Source organism: Stegostoma tigrinum, chromosome 3 (genome assembly GCF_030684315.1).
Source record: "Stegostoma tigrinum isolate sSteTig4 chromosome 3, sSteTig4.hap1, whole genome shotgun sequence".
NCBI classification, from domain to species: Eukaryota; Metazoa; Chordata; class Chondrichthyes; order Orectolobiformes; family Stegostomatidae; genus Stegostoma; species Stegostoma tigrinum.
Window position 1 is genome coordinate 69,110,441 of NC_081356.1, and position 13,316 is coordinate 69,123,756.

The 13,316-nt window shown below is 41.6% G+C and overlaps 1 protein-coding gene across 2 annotated transcripts in view; it reads right to left on the reverse strand.

Moving 5' to 3' along the window:
- Positions 1-13,316, reverse strand: part of LOC125451057 (GRAM domain-containing protein 2B) — a 54,697-nt gene that overhangs the window by 25,347 nt on the left and 16,034 nt on the right. For both annotated transcript variants that reach the window (XM_048527758.2, XM_048527757.2), the window contains exons 3-7: positions 9,473-9,554; positions 3,018-3,087; positions 2,219-2,322; positions 1,613-1,708; positions 1,396-1,467 (exon numbers count right to left, since the gene is read on the reverse strand). In XM_048527758.2, the coding sequence (XP_048383715.1) occupies positions 1,396-1,467; positions 1,613-1,708; positions 2,219-2,322; positions 3,018-3,087; positions 9,473-9,554 (424 nt within the window). The remainder of the gene's footprint in view (positions 1-1,395; positions 1,468-1,612; positions 1,709-2,218; positions 2,323-3,017; positions 3,088-9,472; positions 9,555-13,316) is intronic.

The window sequence follows — 13,316 nt, forward strand, 5'->3', positions numbered from 1 at the left end:
CTACAGCAGTGCTCAGACTTCTGGTGGAACATGCTTCTGGTCACAGATGGATTCACAGAACTGGCCAATACTTCCATTTTTGGAAAGGGGGTTGAGCTTAATGTAAACCATAGTCCAAATTGGTGCTGACTGCTTCAGGCTCTGAATTGAATGCTTTCTAGTAGGCTTCCCAGTGCACCAGCATTTCATTCTGCAGACCCCCATCAGCATTCCTTGTTTGGTTACCATAGGAGTTCTTTGCTTCCAAATTCCACAGATTCTTGCAATGCCATTGCCACACCCTGGCTGAAGTACAGTTGTGCTCAATGTCTCACAACCTACAGGGACTGCCCATATCCTATCTCTTAAATTGCACATAGCACTGGTACCTGAGCTGGTGGCTGAGCATGTCAAAGTCGAGTGACTGAAATTGCCAGTGTGTGAGTTTTATCACTGTCTTCTTAATGTTTGTCCACTACTAGATTAAGTTGTGTTCCTTAGGTATCTTACAAGGAGGGCACAGATGGAAGGTTGTGCTGTCTTGAGGGAAGCGCAAGGGGTGGGGGGGTGGGGGGGGGGTGGGGGGGGGAGAAGGTGCACGCTTAAACCACCTGCATGCTCATAAATCAGAAAGAAAATGTGGAATAAGGTGGGTGTGATTTGGAAGGACAAAGAGCATGAGTAGGTGCTCATTTCACCTTCTCAATCAGCTACAATCTCAGCAACCAACATCCCAATAATGGCCAGCACTGTCTCTTTTAAGAGGTCAAGACTAGCACGCAGTCTACCACCCCAATTAACTTTTGTAGATATGCACACACATGACCTGCAAGTAGGAAGTGTGGAGCAAAAAGACTGTTTAACTGATGTGTCCATGGGGAGAAGGGGAACGTGGTGGGCAGAACTCAAGTCAGACACTGGCTTCAGCAAGGTTCCAATCCTTTCTATCCTTCTTAGAAATTCTAAAATGTTGTCAGGGGTAATCTATTATGTGCCAGTTGCCCAGTTGGGAAGTGTACTATAATTCATAAAGCTCATGGAGCCAAAAGCCTCAACCTATTTCATAGTCAAAACCAAATCACAAAAACAAAACCAGCAGGAAAAGAAAAGGAAGTTGAAGATATTTAAAAAAACAAAACACATTTCAAACAATTATCAAAGCCTGCAGGCTTACAGATTCTGTAGTAAAATAATTTTACTTCACTCCTGCCTGTCAGGGCCTTCAGACTGGCTAAATATTAGGATTCCTGGGCACACAGGAAGGCAGGCAGTCTTCTCCTTTACGTACCACAAGAATGGCTGAATCAAAAAGGTTAAATAATACAAATGCAACAGAGGCTGATTATCATTCTTAGAACACTTGTGATTCAAAAAACCATCTGGCTAATAATTTTCACTTTAATTACTAAGACTCACCTCCAGATGTACGCAAACAGATTTTAGAAGCTTATAGGTTGCATCCCTGGAGAGCAATGAAACAAACATAAACTGCAACAAAACAGAGTTTAAAATAGCATCAGCAAACTTCAGCTACAATGGATGGTGAATTATGCTTCCTCTGAACTACAGATGTTCAACATTGTACGGCCAAATCTCCAGAGTAATTGGATTCATTGCATAACTGGATACTCACCTTCTCAAGTTCTGTTGATATACATAGAGCATTTGGTACGAGCAAAGCAGTTTTATGTTTCTTAATTTGAGTCACGGAAAAGACAGGTATTGCAATCTAAAATTGTAAAAAAAAAGTTAACTTGAAAACAAATTTTCAAATGAGAATTTAAAAGTTTTTGTAAAATTTCAGCACTGTAAAACACACAGGGTAAGTTCACAAAGTTCCATCTTCGATCTGTCTACCCAGCTCACTAAGACTCGAGACCAGGAACAGATCAAAATTATTCCTTTTATCAATTGGGTAAGTCATCATTATTATTGTCAAGGCAGATAGCTATGGTAATACCAGAAGGTTAGGGAGCAAGCGTATTGCTGTAAAACAGGTTTCAGTGGATAGTTTATAATTTAACAGGTTAAAATGGGCGATAATGCAACAGTTTCTGCAACTTTATAAACCGGACACTAAACCAATCTTGAAATAATCTTCACTCACCATTACAGGTACAAATAAAAAACCACAATATTTCCTATTCAAGACAAAGACTTCTATTTCAAATCAAAAATATCAAATGGTCCATTTCACAAAACCATCCCTTCACCAAAGTAACAAGTGAAATGTACAAACCTTAATATCTCTCCCAAACACTTTGGAATTAAAGCAAATCCAGTTTTCAGACACAAAGAGTTTCCCTTGGTATAATATGTCCTTTTGCAGAGCACATGTAAAACCTAAAAATAGAATAATTAGTGCTAGTATTTTAGCTGTTAAATGCCAAGGAAAGTTACTTTTCAGGCCTCCATTCTTAAGTCAAAGATGTTTTAATTTGATACAGTTAGTGAAGTCTTTCCTTTTGTTAAAGGCTGCAACTATATCCAAAGCCCTGACACCCAGTTGATGAAGTTTTGCATTGATTGGTTGAGGAAATCAACAGGAGCATTCCCCTATTCAGTTGGTGATTTTACTGTAATAGCTTCAAGTCAGAGTTAAACAAAAAGAGCCAAAATTGGTTTGTGCCAGTGAGTTTGGAGTGAGGTGGAAAGAAGGGCTGTGATAGCCTTGACATTCTTGACTTATCCAATGACTTCAGCTGAGTGAATACGGCTCTCCAGGATTACATTTATGTAATCTCATAGTATTTGAATAGACTATTAAAGGGCATTAACTCAAATTAGGCTCACAATGGGCAGTTAAGAAAAGATACCAGAAAACATCCAGCTTCTGCAAAACAAGACAGTACAACCAAAAAGAGGCAGACATGAAAACTGTCAATTTGGGAATTTTTGCTAGCATAAAGGGAGGGATATATCTCACTCTTCAACAAGTGCACATGTGTACGTGCACTGAATAGTGACTCCATCAGACAGCATTTAGGGATTTATGACATGGAACTGGTCAATAAGACACAAGTGAGTTGTTCACTTACTTTGTTTTAAAATTTCATCCTTTTCAACATGTTTGAAGAGCTTGTGGTAGGTTGCATTTGTCTTGGAAGGCTAAAGAAAAAATATAGTAAATAATCACTTATCCATCATCTCTCTTTGACCCTCCACAGTAAAGAGAAATGTTTGATAGTGAAAAAGAAAAATCAGTTATAATAATTTCCAGCTGGATTACTGGTTCTCATCACTTCCTGTAGTGAAGTAGTTACCACTGTCACTTGCTTGAATCTTTCATTGTTTTGGTATTTAACCTCTGGCAGCCTTGGTATCATACAGCAGACACCTTTGTTCATTTACTCCTCTTGCATATCTCTAAAATTGTTCCAATTCTCATGAAAGGCTATTGGCTCAAAATATCAACTATTCCTCTCTCCACAGATGTCACCTGACCTTTCAGCTTGTCCAACATTTTGTTCTAATTTTAATTCTCCAGAACCCATGGTATTTTGGGGTCATATGATTTTAGAGAATGCGTGCAGCTTAGTGAAACTTCCACTCTGCTTTCAGGTACCAGATCTTGAGCAGGGATGCTATAATTGGCAAATAGTTGGCATTTTGTGCCAGTTTTCAATCGTTCAGATCCTGAGGGGCTGTAGACAATTGTAGTTCATTTTTCCACATGCTTTAGAATCGAACTTCTAGCATTTGGAATTGAAGATAAAGATAAATGGAAATGAGTTGGCAATCATTTTCATGTGAATGCAATGCAAACAATTCTGGAGTTAGTTACAATTAAAATAAACCTAAGTTTATCTTATAAAAACTCACAAGTAAGAGTGCAAAGATTAGGTGACTGAGCTTAATTTCAATAAAATATTTAAATTGCATACGTATTTCCCAGATAAAAAGGAAAGTGAAAGCAGCACGTTAAAAAAGGGGACTTCCTTGGTTGACATAACAATTATGAAAGAGGGCAAATGTCAATTAATAAAATAAATTGTTTGTGTCAGATATAAAATTACACAATTGCAATGAAGGTAAAACACTTAGCCAATGAATATCCCAAAGCCTGCCACGTGTGAAGGACAGAGCTTATGGTCTGAAGTTGTAAAATCAAATGCTGAGTACCGAAGTCTACTAAAGTGCCTTAATCAAAACGAGCTGCTGTTTGTTCAACTTGTGTCGGATTTTACTGCAATTTGCTGCAGACGTGGAATGGAATGGTGAAATTAGGAGCGAGACAGTGCAACTGAAAGTGAACCAAAAACCTGCAAACATGCCTATGGGCTGAACAGAGATGTTCTGCAAAGTGGTGACCCAATTTGCATTTCATCTCCACAACTCAGAGGAAAATAGTTGTGAGCGCAGAATAAAAGGAGGTATAAGTTGCTTCACCACAAAGATGTGTTTGCGGCATTGGAGCAAAAAGGAAGCAGGCAAAACAGCAATTGCTTGGCAAGGTGCCTCCTCCATCACCCTTCTTCCATGGTCCCTCATGATCTTCCCCACCGTTTGCAACAGTAAACCCAAAACGTCAGCCTTCTGCTCCCCTGATGCTGCTTGGCCTGCTGTGTTCATCCAGCTCTACGCCTTATCTCAGATTCTCCAGCATCTGCAGTTCCTACCATCTCTGAAGCAATTTTCCCATTTGTTTAGTTCTGAAGAAGTTACATTTGATTCAAATTGTTAACTGTTTTTCTCTCCACAGAAGCTTGCAGGCATGCTGAATTTCTTCAGCACCGTTTTTATACCTGACTTAGCTTGGAAAGATACAATTAGGCTGTAGACTGTCAACATTCAGAGGCAGGACAGTGGGTGTGATCTATATGCCTTGAAGTCCATTCAACTAGGTTCCACATAGTAGACTGGTTAGCAAGGTTAGATCACATGGAATACAGAGAGAGCTAACCAATAGGATAGCGAACTAGCTTGAAGATCGAAGGCAAAGGGTAGTGGTGGAGGTAACGAAGTGTGGAGCGGGATGAACACAGCAGGCCAAGCAGCATCTGAGGAGCACAAAAGCTGGCGTTTCGGGCCTAGACCCTCCATCAGAAAAGGTGGATGGGGACAAAATTCTGAAATAAATAGGGAGAGAGGGGGAAGCAGACTGAAGATGGATAGAGGAGAAGATAGGTGGAGAGGAGAGCGTGGGTGGGGATAGGTCAGTCTGGGGAAGACGGATAGGTCAAGAGGGCGGGATGAGGTTAGTAGGTAGGAAATGGAGGTGCAGTTTGAGGTGGGAGGAGGGGATAGGTGAGAGGAAGAACAGGTTAGAGAGGTGGGGGCGAGCTGGGCTGGTTTTGGAATGTGGCGGGGGAGGGGGGTGAGATTTTGACACTTGTGAAATCCACATTGATACCACTGGGCTACAGGGTTCCCAAGCAGAATCAGTTGCTGTCCCTGCAACCAACAGGTGGTACGGTACTGCAAGAGGCCCAGGATGGACATGTCATCTAAGGAATTGGGGGGGGGTGTGTGTGTGTGTGTGTGTGTGTGTTGAAATGGTTCGCGACTAGGAGGTGCAGTTGTTTATTGTGAACCAAGCATAGGTGTTCTGCAAAGCGGTCCCCAAGCCTCTGCTTGGTTTCCCCAATGTAGAGGATGCCACACCGGGTACAGCAGATGCAGTATACCACATTGGCGGACGTGCAGGTGAACATCTGCTTGATGTGGAAAGTCATCATGGGCCCTGGGATTGGAGGGGGGGGGGGGGGGGGGGGGGGCAGGTGTAGCACTTCCTGCAGGTGCAGGGAAAAGTGCCAGGTGTGGTGGTTGGAGGGGAGTGTGGAGCAGACAAGGGAGTCGTGGAGAGAGTGGTGTCTCCGGAAGGCAGACAAGGGTGGGGATGGAGAAATGTCTTGGGTGGTGAGGTCGCATTGTAGATGGTGGAAGTGTCGTAGGATGATGCGTTGTATCTGGAGGTTGGTGGGGTAGTATGTGAAGACGTGGGGGGGGGGGGGGGGGGGGGAATTCTTTTTTGGCAGGGGCAGGGTGTAAGGGATGAGGTGTGGGAAACACAGTGGAGGGTGTTCTCGACCACTGTGGTGGGGCGGGGTGGGGGAGGGGGGAGGAGTTGTGGTCCTTGAAGAATGAGGGCATCTGGGATGCCCATGAATGGAAAGCCTCATCCTGGGACAGATGTGACGGAGGCGAAGGAATTGGGAATAGGGGATGGAATTTTTGCAGGAAGGTGGGTGGGAGGACGTGTTTTCCAGGCAGCTGTGGGAGTCGGTGGGCTTGAAATGGATATTGGTTTCTAGGTGGTTGCCCGAGATGGAGACAGAAAGGTCCAGGAAGGTGAGTGATGTGTTGGAGATGGTCCAGGTGAACTTAAGGTTGGGGTGGAAGGTGTGGGTGAACTGCTTGAGCTCCTCTTGGGAGCATGAGGCGGTGCCGATACAGTCAATGTAACGGAGGAAGAGGTGGGGTTTGGAGCCAGCGTAGGTGCGAAAAAGGGACTGTTCCACATAACCTACAAAGAGGCAGGCATAGCTTGGGCCCAAGCAGGTACCCACGGCCATGCCCTTTGTCTGTAGGAAGTGGGAGGAATCGAAAGAGAAGTTGTTGAAGGTGAGGACGAGTTCGCCTAGGCGGATGAGGGTGTCAGTGGAGGGGGACTGGTTGGGTCTGTGGGACAGGAAGAAGGGGAGGGCCTTTAGGCCATCTGCATGGGGAATGCAGGTGTAGAGGGACTGGAAGTCCATGGTGAAAATGAGGTGTTGGGGGCCAGGGAATTGGAAGTCCTGGAGGAGGTGGAAGGCATGGGTGGTGTCACGGACATAGGTAGGGACTTCCTGGACCAAAGGGGAGAAAATGGAGTCCAGATAGGTGGAGATGAGTTCGGTGGGGCAGGAGCAGGCTGAGACGATGGGTCGACCAGGGCAGGCAGGTTTGTGGATTTTGGGAAGGAGATAGAAACGGGCCGTGCGGGGTTGGGGAACAATGAGGTTGGAGGCTGTGGGTGAGAGGTCACCTGAGGTGATGAGGTCATAGATGGTTTGGAGACGATGGTTTGGTGCTTGGGGGTGGGGTCATGATCAACAGGGTGATAGGTGGTGGTGTTGGAAAGTTAGCGTCTGACTCCGCAATGTAAGAGGTCAGTGTGCCATATTACAACTGCTCCTCGCTTGTCTGTGGGTTGCTTTTCAGATTGGAGGCCTGTGACCGGCCGTATGCCACAAGGATTGGTGCTGGAACCACTATGCATTGTCATTTACGGAAATGATTTGGATGTGAACAGGGGAGTATGGTTAGTAAGTTTGCAGAGGGCACCAAAAGTGGTGGTGTAATGGAATGTAAAGAAGGTTCCCTCAGAATTGCTGAAAAATCTCAGCAAGTCTGGCAGCATCTAAGAAGAGAAAAAAAAAAATCCAGAGTTAACGCTTCAGTTCTGAGGAGGGGGTCACCGCACCCAAAACATTAACTTGGTTTCTTTTCTTCACCTGATGCTGCCAGGCCTACTGAGCTTTTCCAGCAACCTTTTATGGCTGGAAATAACAGAGGAAACCTCAGAGTGCAGATTCATAGTTCCTTGAAAGTGGAGCTGCAGGTAGTTAAGATAGTGAAGCAGTTTGGTACACTTGTGTTTATTGGTCAGTGCATTGAACATAGTTGGGAAGGTGTTGCGGCTGTGAAGGACAATGGTTAGGTCCCTTTTGGAATACAGAGTGCAAATCTGGTCTCGCTGCTACAGGAAGGATGTTGTGAAACTTGAAAGGGTTCAGAAAATAATTTACAAAGGATGTTGCCAGGGTTGGAGGTTTGAGCTATAGGGAGAGGCTGAATAAGCTGGGGCTGAGAGGTGACCTTACTGAGGTTTACAAAATCACTGAGGGGCATGGATAGGATGAATAGTCAATGTCTTTTCTCTAGGGTCAGGGGAGTCGAGAACTAGAGGGAATAGGTTTAAAGCAAGAGGGGAAAAGATTTGAAGGGAACACAGGAGCAACTTTTTCATGTAGTCAGTAGTAGGTGTATCAAATAAGCTGCCAGAGAAAATGTTGGAGGCTGGGATAATTCAACAATTAAAAAGGCATTTGATTGGGTATATGAATAGGAAGGGTTCAAAAGGGATATGGGCCAAATGCTGGCAAATGGGGCTAGATTAATTTAGGATATCTAGTCAGCATAGATGAGTTGGACCAAAGGGTCTGTTTCCACGCTGTACTGCTCTATGATTGTAAACTCCTCAGCACCTAGTTACAATCATGAGTTTTTATAGAAGAAAAAGGAAAAAAGAAATGACGGGTCACTTAACCAAAACCCAGTGGAAGAGTACAAATACATCTTGTATCTTGGAGAAAGCTGGAATAGGAGGAGAATTAGAGTGAATTCCATAGGGACATGGCATAATTTTGGATTAGTCCCAGGAACGGTAAAAAGAAATTTAACCTCCGAGATTCCATAATATCTGAGAAAAGGGAAACGCTTGGGCAGAAAGGCCAGTAAAAAGTACAACTGAGCTTACGGTATAAACCTTTATCAGCTAAGTTTATGATTCTTGCTTTGTAATAATTTCTGTTCATGTATAAACTTTGGTTGTTTGAATTTATATTGATCTCTAACAGGATCATAACATCATACACACAAGCTGGATTATTTCTATTTTTAAATAGCCCATCAATAAAAAGAAAGGGTCATGGAATTATTGAAAACTTGCTCTGAGAGGGCAATTATTTACAAAACTAAACTAAGATGCAAACCTTTAAGGTGTTTAGATATGGCCAGGCTAACCTGACAGTTTCTGAGTAGAAAGGCTATCACGTGCAATTATTACCTACATATTTCTAAAGTCTTGAAAACAAAAAAAAGTGTTTACTTCAATGCATTAAAAAAACAAAAATAAAATCATACAAGAACTTAAATGGCTATGTTCAAGCCTAAATTAAATTATGACATGCATTGTATTTCTACTATTAATGATGCAAGTCAGTTAATTAATTTATTGTTGTTGACTGTAGTTAAGTGATGGACATACTGGAAGGTAGAGCTGAAAACAAAATGTGGCGGAAATATCAAATAATACTTTGGTACTCATTTCAGATGTGCAACAGAGAAGCAGGGGAAAGAAATGTTGTTTTAGTTTTACATGTCATTGGTAACCAAAGACAAAATTAAGTTGATCCCAAGGAGGAAAAATACCAAAGTGAACTACTTGGAATCATTTCCTTATCTCAACATCTGTTCAAAGTCCAAAAAAGAGTGTGTTGTAGGCTACCTAACGACATGCTCCACAAAGACAAATCTTCAGGGGTGACTCTGATTGGTAGGTGTAATGTGATGTAATGTTTACACCTCAGTCTATTCTATACTTAACTGCAGCTATTTTAATATGCACAGTATTACCTGATCATCTGTACAAAGACCACTTGGCACTCAAGCTCAGATGGTGTGGCAGAGGAGTAAGAAATAAGTTAGCTATGTTGTTATTCGCACAATTGCATAATCTGGAAAAACCGAAAGGAAAGGTGAAAGAAGCAATGCACAGTAAAATACTCACGTTGGAGGTGGACTTTTTCCGTTCAGGTTTTGTTTCATATTCTGAAGGACTGGGTGAAAACACTGTATCATAAGTCTTTGATCTGGAAGACAAAAAGTTCAAAGCATATATCCAAATGAATTAACAAATTACAATTAGGTTAAAAAATATACAGTTAGCTGCATTCCAATTTTGTAATTGGAATTTAATCATTACAGCAAACAATGATAAAACAGGATCTAATTACTGGAGAGCATGCAGTTCTTCCTGCTTAACAACAAAAAGACAAGTGTAGTTTTAGAATAAGGACATATATTCTTCCATTATCCAAATTTCATACAGCAAGACTAAAGCTGTGCACAGCAAAGCAAAGGGAAAAGGGAACGGTGCTGGAATTAATGACAGGGAGAAATAGTATGAATTTGTCTGCCTCAGATAGGTCTGAAATGAAGCTCAAGATTTTAAAAAGATACAAATGGCTTAAAAAGAACCTACTGGTACATTTCACATGCTTAGGTGAATTCACATAAAACTAAGCATACAAATGAATAGCTAATCACCCTGTCAAAATAACATCCTATCATTGGAAGCATTACTAAAACTGTGCCTGCTGGAAACCTGAAATCTTAAAAATTCAGAAATTGAAGGAAATATTCAGGTCTGGAAGTTGAATAGAGTTAACCTTTCAATGCAGAAACGTTACATCAGAATTAACATCTCTGAACTAGAGTCTCCTGTGGTAGTACAGAACGACCACACAGCGGAAGTATCAAATATTTCAGGCAAACAACAGAAAAGCAGAGGGGGGGGGAAAAAAAAGAAAGAAAGTTCCTTTAGTTTCACATGGTATTAGCAACAAGAGACAAAATTAAGTTGATCCTGAGGGGAAGTACCAAATTAACTACTTGGAATATTTCTTCAACTTGAGATCTGTTCAAAGTCAAAAATGTGTGTGCTATAAACTACCCAAGGACAGGCTCCACAAAGACGTAAAACTTCAAGGTGACTTCAATCAATCTAATAGGAAGCAGGAAACTAACCTACAAGTGACCTGGAGTCAGAGTTGTGAAATGTAATGCATGGGTGTCGCAAGAGGCAGTACATTTGTTGGCAACACATTTGTAAATATTCCAACAATATACAGGGAAGAGAAATTGCAGTACCTCTGGGAACACTCAATTTTAATGTTAACATGGACAACACTCAACCGCAAGGAATACAAAACAGCTTTGATCAAAGAGAAAAAGAACAGATGAATCTTAGAAATTTTTTCAGCATTTCAGTAGAACACATGAAAGGAGTAATGACGGATATGCAAGACTAGTACTAAACTGAAACACAGTAAAGAGCATGATTTGAATTTGATGAAGTAAATGAAAGAAAAAAGACTGCTTCTATAAATCCCATGAAGAGAAAGGATGAGGATCTTCAAGAAGAGGAGCAGCGTAGCAGCATAAAAAAATTTAGCAAGGACAACAGGAAATATCTAAATTTCACTTTTTAAAAAAAAACACTGCATCACAAACAAAGCAGTAAAGCGTCTGCCCAATACTGCAACAGAAGGGCACAGAGGATATTAACATACTTAGTCAGCGATGACTGGCAATGGAGTTAATGAACCCTGGGAGGTAGCACTACTGGAGGAGATCAACACAAAGGTTGGTTTAAGAGCGACATGTTTGAGGAGCTTTGAGCATTTAAAAAAAGTGCATTGATGGGATCTGAACTCTGCTGGCAAGGTCAATGCTTATCACTCACTCCTAAATATGCTCAACAAGGTGACCATGAGCTGCTGTGAGCCTTGCGAAGGTATTCCCACAGTGTTGTTAGATAGCAGTGTTCCAGGAGTGGCAAAGGCAAAAGGCAGAGAGGGGACAGCAGCATGAACTAGTCATTAAGTGACCATTATGTGAACTCACCTTTAAGGTGGTGCAGCTATGCTACAAACCTAAACTCCAAGTCCCCCAAAATATGAACCCTGGCAGCCCATATCCAGGTCTGTTCAATATCTTATCTATATCTGGTATCTTAGTCGTGGGTTCCAAGTAAAAATTTGTTTGCTTAGTATCTACTTTCCCTGTCTTGAGGAAACCCTCATGACAATTTTACACAAATACAGAAAGTAATGTTACTATGTGATTGCACAGCCTGAATAAATTAGACAGAATGAAAAAAGGAGGCCCTGAAAACCAAAAAGAAAAACCCAAGGAAAACAAAGCCAAAATCGAGGGCTAAATGTTACAGTTTGAATTGAGAGAGAAGAGGGACTGATTAGTTGACAGGATATTTGATCGCTTTGGGTATGCTTCAGTGGATCCTTACTGTGTATCTGCAGTCTTTTTGGGAGTTGTCTGCTTAGCTCCAGGCAGAATAACTGTTTCAAGTCAAGTGTTCGGCAGGCAAATCACATGTCTGATTTGAGTTATTAACATTTGACACTTAGATGCTTGTGTGGGAGAAGCTTGCTTCCCACTGGATTTGGAGAACTTGAAAAGGCACAGTTGGTGGGTACCTCCAGTGTTATTAGGTACCTGCTGCAGCCTGTCCACATCCCTGAAGCATTTAGCAGCTGAGGAATCAGTGCTGCCTGATAAGCCTTAACCTTGGTCTCGGGTTTCTAATCCTGGCCCTCAAATATTCTTTTCCTCAGTTAGTCAAACTGGCCTGGAGCACAGAAGGCATGATGGATTTTGTTGTCTGCCTTTTCTATGCAAAGGCTCAAGTTACAGAAAATGGTCTACGTTCTGCACATTCTTGCCATGGCTCTTAATTGGCAGATGTAACTGCTGTGCTGAGCAAGCCATTTGGAACAGAGCCTTAGTTTGCCAGAAGGTTGGTGAAGGCTCACTTTCTCACGTGAAAAGGGCCTTGGTGCTCAAATTTCAAAGCTAGTGTGCACAGAACTAAATTCAATCACTTCCACATTTCAAAATTAAAAAGACATATTTGTTACTGAGCCAGTGACTGCATGGTCACCAATGGTCTGAAAATCCAGAATTAACCCAGAAAAGTTGCACTTAAAAGGAGAGAAAAAGATAGAGGGTACACAGATCTTGATTTTATGTTAAAAGTGTCAATGCAAAATATTTAAAGTTCAACTCAGAACGAGAATAAAATGCAATGCGCATATTACAGAAACTGACAACCCCATGTAATTGTACATTTATTTCAACACAGTATGGCTCGTGCTCTTGAAAAAAGTATAAAATTTTAATTGAAATAGAAAATAATACATCACTACACTTTAGTTCAAGTGATTTTATGCTGGTGAAGCTTTGAATTGAGCAACTTATTTCTCAGTTGGCTGGCAGTCCTTAAAAGGGTTTGAAGACTATATTATACATAAATATTCTGGATTGTTGAGTCAAATAATCAAAACCCGATTCTGTGCTGAGAGCCAAAAAGGCCAGCATACCAATTCAGAATTTTTCTTAAGAAAGTTAAGCCAATTAGAAGAATTTGCAAGAGTAGATATTACTGCAGCCGACTTCACTACATTGAAATGCATAAAATAGCCAGTTGCATAATCTGAAACATAAGAAAGCCTTCTCCGCCAATTTTTAAATATCATGGCTGATCAGCCCATGGCCTCAATTCTTCTTTCTTGCTAGATCATAACCCTCAACTCCTCTATTTCAAAATGTAATCTACCTCCTCTTTACAGCTTGCTGTGGTAGAAAATTCCAGATATTCACTACCCTCCAAGATAAAGGCCAAAACTCTAGGTGCCTTCCTAATTATTTTCTGCACCCACATGTTAATACTATATTTCATGCATAACAACACCCAAATCCCTTTTGTATTGCAGATTTTTGCTCCAGTAGTCTCTTTCCCCATTTAAACAGACTGCTTTTTGATGTAGAGC